The sequence below is a fragment of the Brienomyrus brachyistius genome, chromosome 5 (assembly GCF_023856365.1).
Source record: "Brienomyrus brachyistius isolate T26 chromosome 5, BBRACH_0.4, whole genome shotgun sequence".
In the NCBI taxonomy this organism is placed as follows: domain Eukaryota; kingdom Metazoa; phylum Chordata; class Actinopteri; order Osteoglossiformes; family Mormyridae; genus Brienomyrus; species Brienomyrus brachyistius.
In genome coordinates this window covers 15,490,852-15,504,473 of record NC_064537.1, presented here as the reverse complement: position 1 = coordinate 15,504,473, position 13,622 = coordinate 15,490,852, and the positions used below count along the sequence as shown (strand labels likewise).

General features: G+C 44.1%; 2 protein-coding genes across 3 annotated transcripts in view; one reads left to right on the top strand and one right to left on the bottom strand.

Moving 5' to 3' along the window:
- The first annotated feature begins 11 nt into the window (after positions 1-11).
- Positions 12-9,519, top strand: mrpl38 (mitochondrial ribosomal protein L38). Its single transcript, XM_049013309.1, has 9 exons — positions 12-143; positions 3,823-4,011; positions 4,119-4,250; positions 4,340-4,542; positions 5,422-5,494; positions 8,005-8,050; positions 8,286-8,444; positions 8,866-9,002; positions 9,295-9,519. The coding sequence occupies exons 1-9, from the start codon at positions 59-61 to the stop codon at positions 9,429-9,431; spliced, it is 1,161 nt and encodes a 386-aa protein (XP_048869266.1). The 5' UTR covers positions 12-58; the 3' UTR covers positions 9,432-9,519.
- Positions 9,520-10,693: 1,174 nt separating this feature from the next.
- fdxr (ferredoxin reductase) overlaps positions 10,694-13,622 on the bottom strand; it is a 29,324-nt gene continuing 26,395 nt past the window's right edge. For both annotated transcript variants that reach the window (XM_049013298.1, XM_049013299.1), the window contains 2 exons: positions 11,743-11,916; positions 10,694-11,152 (listed from right to left, as the gene is read on the bottom strand). In XM_049013298.1, the coding sequence (XP_048869255.1) occupies positions 11,022-11,152; positions 11,743-11,916 (305 nt within the window). In that variant the 3' untranslated portion in view covers positions 10,694-11,021. The remainder of the gene's footprint in view (positions 11,153-11,742; positions 11,917-13,622) is intronic.

Here is a 13,622-nt window from a genome sequence, read left to right as displayed (position 1 = left end):
GCGCACGTAGTCATGTGACCGCAGGTTACCACACTCTTTCGTCACGCCGGCTGGGAAAATGGCGTGGCGCACGTTGTGCAGGGCTGCCCTGCGGTCACCGACCGACCTGGGGGTCGGTAACGTGAAGGGCTTTGGCACCGCCGGTATGTATCCGTTTAACTCTGTAAACGAAATTCTATATTACGTGCAGGCTATCCTGTAATAGTCTGCATTGACAGCTATGCATCTCTGCGGTGATGTACATAACGCTGCTCCAGTACTTATAATCTCTTGGTCTAATTCACCTTACATATTTAATTTGGTCTTGCATTGTTGTAATGTAGTTTTACATGTTCTTTGTCAAATATGCTCGTTTTCTGCGCAGATGTATGTAAGTGAGCGGAGTTCTGCATTTGTGATTTCCCAAAATAGTGTAACTCGTCCATTCTATCCATCCAGGGTGACTCAGGCACGACCATTAAACATGTACACAAGTTAAAAGCAGCTATATATACCCTAAGTTTACATGTAGTGCGTAATCTGTTATTCCAATGGTAAGTCCATCTATTCCTCAAACCCTTAAGATCAGAATCGCTTGTTGTATTAATAATTCCTTTAAAACTTTTATCAGAAAAATTCGCTGAGGTTAAGGGCTATGGAATATTATTTTGCTGTATACGGAAAGGAATAATTGTTAATATTGTGTCGGTCTGCACTCGGATGCGTTCTGCACTGTGAATACCGTCTGCCATCAGTTAACTTTGATTTCTTGCTTCTCTGATCTCTGATTTTAATCTTTGCTGTAACATTTAAAGTAAAGTAAATCTGAGCACTCAAGTATTTTGAATTAGCTGTGCATGCATCTGTCGTCTAATCACTTATCCTGGTCAAGTTCACAGGAGGGAGGGTTGAGGCCTGTTCCATAGGGCATGTGGCTGGTGTGTGCCCTGGATGGGATGCCAGTCTATCCCAGGGCACACATGCACATACTGGGCAATTTTAAGACACCAGTTAGCCAAACTGCATATTATTAGTCTGTGGCAGGAAACTGACACGACACAGACGCAAACTCCACAACCCAGAGCTGATCTGAACCTTCCAACCCAGGAGGTGTGAGGCAACAGCGCCATCATGTTGCCCTTCAACAGTTAAATTAATGCCAAGCTTTAAACAATTTGGTCTAATGTTTTATCACAATGTTTATCTAGTAGTATATAATGGTTGTCTTTATTAATAAGTTTATTTCATACCAGACAACAAAGGTCCATATTAATTTCCATTCAGTTATTTCTTTATATCACTGTATTTATGGGTTTTTAGTGGCTGTTGATGGGATTTTAGCTTGCTGGGAACGCCTCACATAAAGCAGGTCTGATTCTCTTGGCATAGGTTTAGCAATGCCCAGTGAAATTCAAAGTGGTATTTAAATTCAGTGCCGAATTTCATAAATTCATTGATTTTGTTGAGCTGTTTTTTGTGGTGATTATGGCATGTGTGCCCTGCAGTGGGTTGGAGCCCCTGTCCTGGGTGACCTCATTCCCGGCCTGGCACCCATAGCTTTCAGGACAGGCTCCGGACCCCTGACCCTGCATAGGACAAGTGGGTATAGAAAATAGATGGATGGATGGAAAAACACTATGGGGTATCAGGTGTGATTTCAAATGGACTTATTTGGGCCATTAGTAAAGTTATGGCCAGATAATGCTAGAGACACTGAAGCTTTCCAGTGAATTGTGTTGAAAGGTGGTTCATTTTTCGAGGCTTTGGATGATCACTAGGGTCCCCTGCTGTTCAGAAATGGTTAGAGCAGGAGGGGACACAGTACATAGACCAGTGCACACCAGTTCATCTAACCATTGTTATGATAGCTGACATTGTAATTCAGTATTTTTGTGCTATTTCCAATAGTAAATTAAATTTTTTATCCGGGTTTGTTTATAATGATCATATTTAGTTTAGTTGTAAGAAATTGGATGAAGTAACAGATGATAATGATGCTATTATTATTATTAGTGTATTTGCACGTACTTGCTATGGACATGTAGAACAAAGTTAAAAATTGCTAAATTGTGCCACAGCATGTTTATATTTACATATTTTTATTTAACAGACCCTTTTGTCCAAAGTGTCATACAGCTGAGGCACATTGCACATTACAAATGTATCTGCTGTAGAGGAGTGGACCAGGTTGGGCTTCCACTGAATGGGTGTTTCTCAATACCAGGAACACAAAGATTGTACTTGTTGTCTCGGCAAGACCGGTCTGTGCTGACCTGCTTCCCAAGAATGAACTTGGGGTGCAATGAATTGATCTTGTTTGGTGAGGATGCTGCCGATTTTATCCTTGGTATTCAGGGTGGAGGAAGGAGGACATCCTCTCTTCTCTTTACTTTTGTAGCCGGTCTTTGGCAGTGGAAGATGACGTACAACAAGTACATAAGAACACATTTGTTTAGTGTACTTTTTGCACTGTACTGTTGGTACAGTTTTTATTCTATTGTTTTTTAATTTTGTACTGTCCACTTTCTGCTGTGATGATGCAAATTTCCCACTTATGGGACTAATAAAGGATAATCTAATCTAAATGCAGTCAAGTACGCATATTGAGAAATACCTAATGTCCTGGTAGAAGTTGCCCCTCCCACTGGGGAATCGACCCCTGGCCTCCTGAGTGATAGGCAGGGATACTAACCACTGCACTAATGGCGCCTTTCCGTTGGCATACAGGGACCGCGAATTGACAGCAGCTCCATTCGATTTTGCGCTACAGAAGGCTCGGTTCAGCAAAGGCATTTCCATGTCTGGCAAGCGACAGTGACGTAAAGCAGAAGCGACGCTTATTTACCGTTCACACGAGGCACGCCATGGTTTACTTTATGTGATATTTTCCGCGAGCACGTCTGTGAGAATCGTTGTGTTATGTTAGCCTGAAAAGCAAGCAGAGTCGTTATTAGCTTTTTTAGATTTGCATTACGAATCTATTCTGTTCAGTTGTTCTGTAGCACTTTCTCAAGTCATTTTCGAATTTTCAAGCCCCGAGTTATCGGGCATGCATCAGTACATCGCCATGTACGATAAAACTAATAATGAATAATATACGGAATATGCCTATTTTTCCTTCAGATAATCCATGCATGTTGACGTAGATCACCATGATCTTGGTGCATTTCAACCAATCAGAGGACCAGCTCAGTTTAGTCTCGCTCTCGGCCCCGCTGGTAAACACAGCCATGTCAGTGCGGGTACAGCTCAGCTACGGCTCACATCATTTACAATGGAGCTGTATGAAAAAGTATAAGCACTGACTTTCCTGTAAAATGTAGAGTTGGTGACACTGAAGCCAGTCCGGTTTTGCAGTCCCTAAATGAAGATGCAAATGCTGTCGTTGACGTGATTCAGTCAATGTGATACTTGCCTTGATGGAGAAATTCTTCAAGAAAAATGCCTTCAATGGATGGATGCAAACCTAGGCTTCGAACTCACCACAATACAAACCATGACACGGCATGTGTATAACCTGAAACTGCGAATGAAGCAGTAGCGGGTCTCTATGGAGATCCTCGTTGGTTGCCGGTCACATGTTTCTCTGACAGTGATACAAGCAAAATGAGGTTTCATCTGAAATTGAAGCCTCGTCTTCAAGTGTCCCGTCATTAATTAATATAACACTCCCAGGGCAGCATATCACTTCACAGGGTAACACTGTTGCCTAACACCGCTCCATGCCGAAGACCCTATCCATGATACAATATCCAGGATAAAAGTTTGAAAGATGGGTGAATATTCCAGGACAGCATTCCTGTTTTCTGATAACTGCGTGTGGGGTTTCCTGTGAAATTTCAGGCACATTATGGCGCCGAGCCACCCCTCTGGGACCCATGCCCAACGACGACATCGACCTGAGTGACCCAGAAGCTCGCAAAAGATACGACAGCTTCACGCGCTACCTGAGGGTCGCCGAAGAGGCAAAGAACAAGAAATGCTGGTGGAGAACTTACAGACAACATCTGAAAGAGGAAAACCCTGACGAAGGTAATAAAATTAACCCGCAGCGTTGCAGGGAATGTAAGCGATATACCTGCATGCCGTCCGCCCTTAAAGTACCCACTAATGTAAGCGTGTTTCTCCCAAATGCCAAGACGCCCCACTGGTGAACATCGGACTGGCCTCCCATCGTCTGTCCCGTAAAGAACAGGTGAAGGAGAGAAATCGGGTGATGAGGGAGAATCGACATAACCCAGAGCTGGAGAAGGCCTCACGCCTGCTCACATGTATGTGCAACACGTCCCCTAGAGGCATCCTGAGGACATGGTGTCCCTGTGTCATCTGTTTCTTGACGTATCGCGCTGTTTTTCCACAGTCACCATCCCACTCGATCGCGTGAAAGCGGAATGGGAGCGCACCGCTGGTCCCTATCATCTGCACAACGTCGCAAGGCACTACGGCGTCTACCGCGACCTGTTCCCTGGGGCGTACTTTCTGCCGCGAGTCATGCTGCGCATTGCTTATGGAAATAGCCCCGGCACACACGTGTATCATGGGAATCATGTGACGCCCACAGAGGTATGGCCGCCGGGTTAAAAGGAGAAAAGGTTTAGCTCTTGTAACTTAAAAAGTAGATCCTTGCCCTAGCAACACCAAGGTTGTGGGTTCAAATCCCATGGAGCGCACATAAATTGTTACTCTGCCCTCTACTCTAAGTTGCTGCGCATGAAAGTAGAGATGCACCAAAGGTATCCCCCAGCTATTGGTCTCGGCCGATACGGCAACGACCGGCCATTGGCCTGTGATTAAAAATGAGACGATATTTACTGCCGATAATTCCCTTTAAAATTGTGACCCACATTGCTTTGCACAACCATGTACTAAACAATTAGAAAAATGTCTCCAGTGTGGAATTATTTTAATGTTGTTGGAAATGCATTTTGCAAACATCGCTCTGCTAAAATTTGACAAGGAGGATCTAATAAAGATCTGAACACAAGGAATTTGATTGTGTATGTTACGGTGAGACAGTGTGAAGAGTATGAAGAATTTCTGAAAAACAAATCTGTTCCAAAAATGAAGGCGGCAGTGCTGGTGAATTGTACTAGCCTGTCAGTAACACAACAGTTTGATAGCAAAAGAAAATTCAGTGCAAAATCAGAAGTTATTGCTGGAATGCTACAGAGTTTATCACAGTTATAAAATGTAGCACTATATTTTATATTTCTGGAATGTACATTTATTTTTCAGATAATTTGGGTGGAGTGACCTTTAAACTTTAAGTAGAACTACCCAAACAGTTTGTATTTGTGTCAGTTTTTTTACATAATCGGCTATTGGTTTTGGCCAGTTTCCTTATCACTAGACGAAAGTATTAGATAAATGTAACGTAAAAGGAAACGTGATTTTGTACAGCTGGGATTTGACATGGACACATGGTGACTTGATTCACTTCAGGCACTGGCTGCTCCTAACGTGAACTACGAGACGGATCCGGATGCACTGTGGACTCTGCTCCTCACCAGCCCAGGTATGGAACCCACCCAGTACTGTGGGGGCTGTCAGAAAAATGATTGTAAGACAATGACGACTCTGCATTTTGTGGTGATTGACAAGTTTGTTTTCCGATTGAAATTATTTCTGAAATGCATTTTTGATAATTAGACATGGGAAATGTTTTGTTATGTACATGTTCAGATGGGAGGAAGGGGGCTCAGGGGGTTGCACTGTTGCCACACGTCAGTGGTTTAGGGCAGGGGTCTCCAACTCCGGTCCTCGAGAGCTACTGTCCAGTAGGTTTTCTATCCTACCCGGCTTCTGATGAGCCACACCTGTTCCTGGTATTTACCTGAGATCAGGTGCGGCTCATCAGATGCCAGGTAGGATAGAAAATCTACTGGACGGTAGGAACCCCTCCAGGACCGGAGTTGGAGACCCCTGGTTTATGGTTTGAATAGGGTTTGCATTCTACCCCCACTGTGCATGTGGAGTTTGCATTTCTCCCCGAGATGCAAAGGTTTTCTCATGCAGTCCAAAGACATACAGTTTGGCTAATTTATAAAAAAGTTCATTTGTCTTTGCAGGAGAATTTATGTACGAAAACTCAGCAGTAAAAGATTTATAAGACCTTGTGTAAACTGAGGTTTACGCCCTAAAGTTTTATAAATCCCACTTATCGTTGAAACATTCGTAGGTGTGTGCACTTTAAAAACCACACCATCCCCACCAGAAATTGGTGAAGTAAATTAGTAAAGTGAATTAGCCGTGTGTAGGGCTGTCCCGATCCTGAAATTTTAATTAAGGATTAATTGTCCTACAAATCGTTATGATCTACATTGCCGTTTCTTAAAATAGGAGCATCTTTTGTGGTTCCAGTGCAGCATTTGTTAGGTCCCTGCTGGCATCACTGATGAGTTGCACGTTGATGGAGTGAAGCTGCTTCCTGGTGCTTATTGCGATGTTCGTGCAGTGAATAGCGTCAACCACATTAGCAACGTCAGTCATCACTGCAAATTGCATTGGAACTCGTTTGTGCTGGGATATCACTCATCTGTCAGCATGTTCCTGTCGTCAAAAATCCAAGTGTTGTCAGTACTTAAAGATGGACAGGAACAATTTGATTTCTTGGTGTTGCTCATTCACGAACAACACCATCAGAATTGCTTTTGGCAGTCTGAAATGGCTAAGCCACAAATCATCACTAGAAAAATAATTCTTGTGATCTGTAAATACTCAGTCCCTTTGTATCCGGCTGCGTTAATGCGCCATGAGGATGATGCTGTGTGACATGATTACACTTATTACATGTGGATGCACACATGGTCGTGCCTGTTTACTTTGACTTTTCAGTATAATAATAATCATTATTATTATTTGTTATCAATACTTTATTGATCCCTGTGGGGAAATAGTCTTTACGCCTCCCTCAACTCGCTCTTTGTAGAGTGAGCCGTCCGCAAAGGGCAGCCACCTGTTGGGGTGCACAGGGAGCTGGGGGTTAACGGCCTCGGTCAAGGACCCGCAGATATGCACACCTCTAACTTAGATTGTATGCAATAAATGTATTTGTATACGTAAATTCACTCATTTAAAACAATAAAACAAATGCTGAATGTTAGTCGTATATCGCATATAAGAAAATGATCATTCACAAGCATTTACTTGCCATAATACGCTAAAACTAACTGATGCACATTTTAATCTGAACACTGGATGTCACTTTTTTTCTCTTTTCTCCAAAACGTCGGTAGGACAGTTCTGGACCATTCCTAAATATGCAGACTTCTTCAGGATACGTTTTTCTATTTAAATTCATTCTTTATATAAATGTGGATGCACATGTTTCTCTCTTAATTTTGTTCGTTCAAAGTCTTTATAAATGAGTTCCCATAACCTGGATAAGTGGCAGGAAAATCTAATATCCACCACACGAGGGCGCCAGTTACCAGCTAAAAGAAAACAGAAAACAGTTTCTACAGCCTCTCAAATAAATAAGACAGAGGTGAACTTTGGCATTGTAATCACTTCCCTTTAAAGCATTTCTGTTTATGCAGCTGAAGGTCATGTAGAGTTCGTTTTAATGTTTAACCTATCACCATATAAGGTCAAAATGCCAACTGCGGTAGAAAAATAAAATGTAGCTGAACTTTTGAAACGGCAGTTAAAGTGTGATGTGGTTAATGTGGAAGGGTGCAGCTGCTGTTAGCAGTTATTGCATGATTATAGCAGTTTGGATATGGGATGTTTCTAGGCTGTAGCTATTCTGCCATATAGGCAAAGCATCATATCTGCATATTTTGTCCAAAATCTGGTCTTTCAGGCTCCGTTTTATCTTGTGACCTGCCCCCCCCCCCCCCCCCCCCCACCCCCACCCACAATTTCAGTGCCAATATAGTTACTGTGTTTTACATGTGTAAGGTAGCAGTCATAGTACAGTCTTCAGAACACTAATGTTGTTTGGAGTGATTGCAGGGGCCTCGTCTGCTCATTGCTGTCCCCCACATTTGCTGCACTTCACTTGTGCATCGCTCTGTTTGACAGATGAGCATTTGCAGGATAACGAAGGGGAGTACGTGCATTGGCTCCTGTGAGTATTTCCATGCTTGGAGATGGCCTGTCTTTGTGAGTAGAGAGCCTGTGGGCTGTTTTCCTCTGTGGAATTTAACTACCGGTTTTACTAGACGTCCTCTTCCTTATTTAATGTTTTGAGAACTGCACAGGACAACAAAGAACAACAAAATGTACTCCAAAGGGGATCATTACATGCATTTAAAACCGTTCATTCTGGAAATGGATTTGATAGCTTTATAATCTTCACTCAGGGGGAACATTCCGGGCAATGCAGTTCATTTGGGAGAGGAGCTGTGCCAGTACCTGCCCCCATTCCCCGTTAAGGGCACTGGCTTCCACAGATTCATTTTTATCCTGTTCAAGCAGGACGGCCCCATCAAATTCCAAGGGGATTGCAGACCCTCACCATGGTAAGTCCCAGCACAAACACGATGCACTGCAAACTCACAAACATCCTAAATGCTTATTAGTTCTAGAAGAGGCTAGAGGAAATGTGATAACCACTGTCCCATCATTATGCAATTGTGTGGGCCGCACTGTTACCTCCCACCCTTTGGGGGATACGGGGGTTTCAATCCACCCTGCTTTGTGTTGAGGCTCTGAGTTCTCCCTGTATTGCATGGTTTTCATGCAGTTTCCTCCAGCGATCCCTTATTATGTATGTCTGCCCTGAGATGAGAATGTATCCCAGCCGTGTGCCTTAAACTGCCTGGGAAAGACTCCAGGTGCCCATTGTCACCCTGAACTAGATTAAGTGGCTGGATGATGGATGGATTCTCATTCCAAAAGTACGAGGTATCGTTTTGACTTCTTGAAATTATTCTTTTAAAGCCATAATTTGAATCAGCGAACCTTCAAGACGCTGGAGTTTTACAGGGCGCATCAGGACAGCATGACTCCTGCTGGTCTGGCCTTTTTCCAGTCGCAGTGGGATGACTCTGTCAGCCAAACCTTCCATGGCCTTCTGAGTGAGTCCTTTGTCGTACCCTTCAATAGATCACATTTAATCGTGTAATTGTGCTGGTAAAAAAAAAAAAACTTTTTGGATTGAAGAAAAACTGCATTAAATCTATTGCATGTTGTGGGCATTGCAAACCCTTTTTGGCAGAGTTTCCAACCCTGTCCGCGGCGACCCATAGATCCACATTTTTGCTCACTCCCCGCTCCAGGTGGCAAAAAGGTGTGCGGGTCCCCGAGGATCAGATTTGGGAAACTCGCGATAAGGCTGCACCAGCTTCCATGCTCTTTGTTCTTCCGCAGACATGAAAGAGCCCGTGTTTGAGTTTCTGCGGCCCCCTGCGTACCATCCGCCTCAGAAGCTGTATCCACATCGTCAGCCCTTGCGATACCTGGACAGATACCGCGAGGGGCACGAACCCACTTACGGCATTTACTGATCCGATCAGTGACAAGGCTCGTCTTCTGTGCTGCATTTACATATACTGTGTAATTATTTGCAATAAATACAGTTGATTACTAACCAAATGAGTTTTGTGATACTAAAGCATTTAAGGAACCAAAAAGTCTTATCACCAAACAAGAAATTCAGGTATATTACTTGATCTCAGTCTTTTTTTTTTTTGTTGTTGTTTTTAATATGATAGCTATCTTTGTTAGCATTCTTTCACTGAGGCACATGCTGGCTACTGTTGAAAATAACCAGGGCCAATCCCTTATTCAGGTATAGCAATCGTACAGTATGTCAGTGACCCAGCTCACAAGATCATCTTCCCTGGTTCAGCCACATTCAGATGAGTTAATAGTGAATGACTCCCCTGCACTAATACATAGTCTCTATCAAGCATCTGTTAAATAACAGAAAGTGAAACATGCATCATTTGCCAGACATCCATCTCGTTTCCAAGAAATGCGAGAGTAATTGCTTTCAGTGTGGGCATTCAGCGGCTTTCTCCTCAGCCATGAGCAGTGAAAACAGGCTTCCTTAAGGACATGGAAGTCTCAGTCCCTTTGGTTAGGGAGTATTGTTTGGAGGTAGGAAGGAAATAGGGAGAATGTCTGGAAAGTACCCTGGAAATTCCTATGCTGGCTTACATTCAGATTTCACATACAGATGTGAAAATTAACCAGGTACAGCTGGTTAAGGAGGTCCCAGATGTCTCAAAGTGAGACGTATCCAAGCTGATTTTTATAGTGGGAAGATTTGAAAATCCCACACTAGGAGAGCCAAGTAACTGAGTAAATGAGATAAATATGTGTAAGAACGTCACAATCCCATATGCCTACAGAGACTGAAAATTGTCTAGCTAAACAAGTACATAAGGATTTAACTGCAAAATCCTGACATTTGTAGGCAGAAATCACCAATCAGACTCAGTACAAGGGATGTAAATGACATGAGTTACCTGCTGTAATTGCTCTCTGTAGGATATTATGTTCTGTCTGATCAGTAACATTATTCAGAATGTAGCGACCAGCAGCACACCAGCAGTGCCTTCCGAATATCTGCATTGATGTCTGTCTATATTTATTTATAGTTTATGGCCTGCCTCAAGCTAATATTGGGTAATTTTCCACATTGGGTGTGGAATGTGGAGGCAGGTGGAAGTGAAGCGACCGAGCCACTCGAAAGAGAGACATTAGGTGTGACTGAGACCAAAAGATGGAGCCTTTCTGATGTGGGCTAATAACCGACACAAAGGAAGATGTTGTGTAATATAATTAACACTTTCAGTAAAATATCACTTTGCATAACTTGGTAATTGTGTGAAAGGGGAAAATTCATGTCAAACAGTTCATTTTGATGAACTGAATGATTAACGGCACTTCAAGTGCTTTTTATAAATACAAAAGAATCATACTCTAAAATAGAGTATGAAATCAACTAAAATAGGCAAAACTGGCAAACTATTAATCAGTTTCTCAATAATACTGCACATAACACTGGTACTCCTAACTGAATATTCTATAATTACTTCACTTGGAATGATGCACTGGACATGTAGCTATGTGTAAGCTGAGTGGAGTCCTCAGGAGTGGGCCACCCTTAGCATCTCCGCTACATCCAAGATCTTCTCCCTGGGCTTTCCTATTCTCTGGCCTCTTCTGACCTCCTCTTTGTCAATCTTCTCCCAGTCTGAGAAGGACACCCACTTCACACCTGTGCAAACAGAGGCACAGTGACGACAGCCAAATAAACAAGTGTCCCGACAAGCAGGGGAGCAGCCAAACCACAAGCAGCCATCTTAACGGTATAAGAGAATTTCCATTGTGGGGGCGGACAAACCAAACAGGTATGATTATTTTGCTGCTCACATTGTCTTCTCTGTCAGAAATACAAGTAACACTATTCAGAAGCCGAACAGGTTGTGCGAGTGCGACCACAGAATCGCATGTTGCGTCAGGCCACTTAACGTGACTTGCCCCATTAGGCTGCATGTCGGCCCTCTTGGAATGGGACACCGCGTTTCTTCGCTTGGCGGCCGTCCTGTATTTTTATTCCAGTCTCACACTGTGAGTGTGTCTCTCTTATTGTCGTTGTCCTGTACAGCTTTAACATAACCGCTGCCAGCTGCAGCATATGGCCCTTGCTATATCGTGCAGCAACCTGTAGCTAATCGGATCATTAGCACAGGTGTCGTGTTGCACTGTAGTTCAAACATACTAAACGTTGCCAGAAGACAATGTGAATCACAAGTGATAAACATATCTGCAATAAAAAAAAAATGAAAGAATGCTTGAGAAACGCACCTCGGCTCTCCAGCGAGGAGAGGACAGCCCTTGACCCCGGCTTCACGGAAGACGCGTCAATCACTCCAGCCTCTAAGTCCTGTAGTAGTGACCGGGCGGTGTCGAAGCTGTCATTCATCGTCGTGGCGATCACGCCGGTAGGTCCACGCTTCACCCACCCACTGCAGTACAAACCTGTGAGGGAACCCAACCGCACAACTCATGACCATTTATACAACTCTGTGTGTGTGTGTGTGTGTGTGTGTGTGTGTGTGTGTGTGTGTGTGTGTGTGTATAACATGACCAAGGAATAGTACAGCTGAAGATGCAGAAAATACTTCAGCTTTGAATAAAACTCTAAAACAAACTGCAAACAAAGCACTTAAAGTCTGATTTTCATGTATGATATATCCTATTATTATGTGAACTGCAAAATGTTCAGCATAGCCTCCGAAAACGTCTACGGATATGCGGAATCAGTTTGTAGATTAATCAGAAAATCCTGAATGTTGTCCCATCCAGAACAATAAAGGTATACCGTAACCAGAAACCCCGGATAAGCAGTGAGGTTCAAGGGGCTCCCAGAAATCCAGAGGTATACTAGCAATCCGGCTATGTCCTCTGTAAGACAATACGGGCAGCCAAGCCTGAGTACAGGGACAAAGTTGAACTGCAATTTAAGGTAAATGGCCACAGCATGTGGCAGGTACTGAACACCATAACGGAGTGCAGAGGGAAAGCCAGCATGTCCACACTGCCGTATCTCTCCTGGAAGAACCGAACATGTTTTATGCTCGCTTTGAGGCAAACAACATCACCTGCCCAGAGAGACTGCATGCCACTGCTCCCCAAGCTCTCTGGCTTCCTGTGAGTTAAGCTCGACAAGGAAGGCTGCTGGGCCAGATGGCATCTCCCGGAGGGTCCTCAGTGTGTGAATCAGCTGGCTGGAGTGTTCGCAGACATTCTCAACCACTCCCCCCCACCCTGTCCCTGACTGCTTCAAAATGTCCACTACTGTCTCCGTGCCAAAGACCACAAGGATAACCTGTCTTAATGACTGCCGCCCCATTGCTCCGACCCCCATTGTCAGCAAGGGCTTTGAAAATAGTCAAGGACTTCATCTGCTTCCCCCTGCCTGCCACTTTGGACCCGGTACAGGATGTGTATTGAGTCCTCTTCCTATACTCCCTGTACAGCCATGACTGTGTGGCCACAAAGAGCTCCAGCATCATCATGAAGTTCATAGACGACATGACAGTGGTGGGTCTCATCTCCACCCACGGTGAGACTTCTTACAAAGAGGAGGTCAGAGCGCTGACACACTGATGCCGGGAGAACTGCCTCACCCTCAACGTCGCCAAGACCAAAGGAGCTGATAGTGGACTTCAGGAGGCAGGGAGTACACACCCTCTATCTCCATCAATGGGACCACCCTGGAGAAGGTCAGTAGCTTTAAGTTCCTCGGTGTGCACATCACAGACGACCTCACATGGACAATGGACACCACTGAGGCATGTAAGTAGGCACAGCAGCACCTCTACTACCTCAGAAAGCTGAAAAGGTTCGGCCTGAACCCTTGCATCCTTAGGACATTCTACAGATGCACTATTGAGAGCCTCCAAACCAGATGCATCACCACCTGGTACGGGGGCTGCATTTCCCTCAACCACAAAGAAATGCAGTGGGTGGTGCTAGAGGAAAGCTGCAAAAATCAGCAGGGAGCCCAGCCACCTGATATCAGCCACCCCCACTCCCCAATGCACTAGTGAATGCCTCTGGTTCACTAAACTGTACTGTATTACACCTACAGTCTGTCTGCCCCAAGGCATGCTGCTTGCATGCTGTATATATGCTGTAGTGTATTGTGTGTATTGTAGTGTGTATACTGTTGCATTTGTGCA

Excerpts from the sequence above, each read along its gene's own strand:
- mrpl38 (XM_049013309.1), top strand. The coding sequence starts at position 59 with ATGGCGTGGCGCACGTTGTGCAGGGCTGCCCTGCGGTCACCGACCGAC. Across the intron at positions 4,251-4,339 it reads GGCCTCACGCCTGCTCACAT|TCACCATCCCACTCGATCGC; the intron begins GTATGTGCAACA and ends GTTTTTCCACAG. Across the intron at positions 8,445-8,865 it reads GATTGCAGACCCTCACCATG|CCATAATTTGAATCAGCGAA; the intron begins GTAAGTCCCAGC and ends ATTCTTTTAAAG.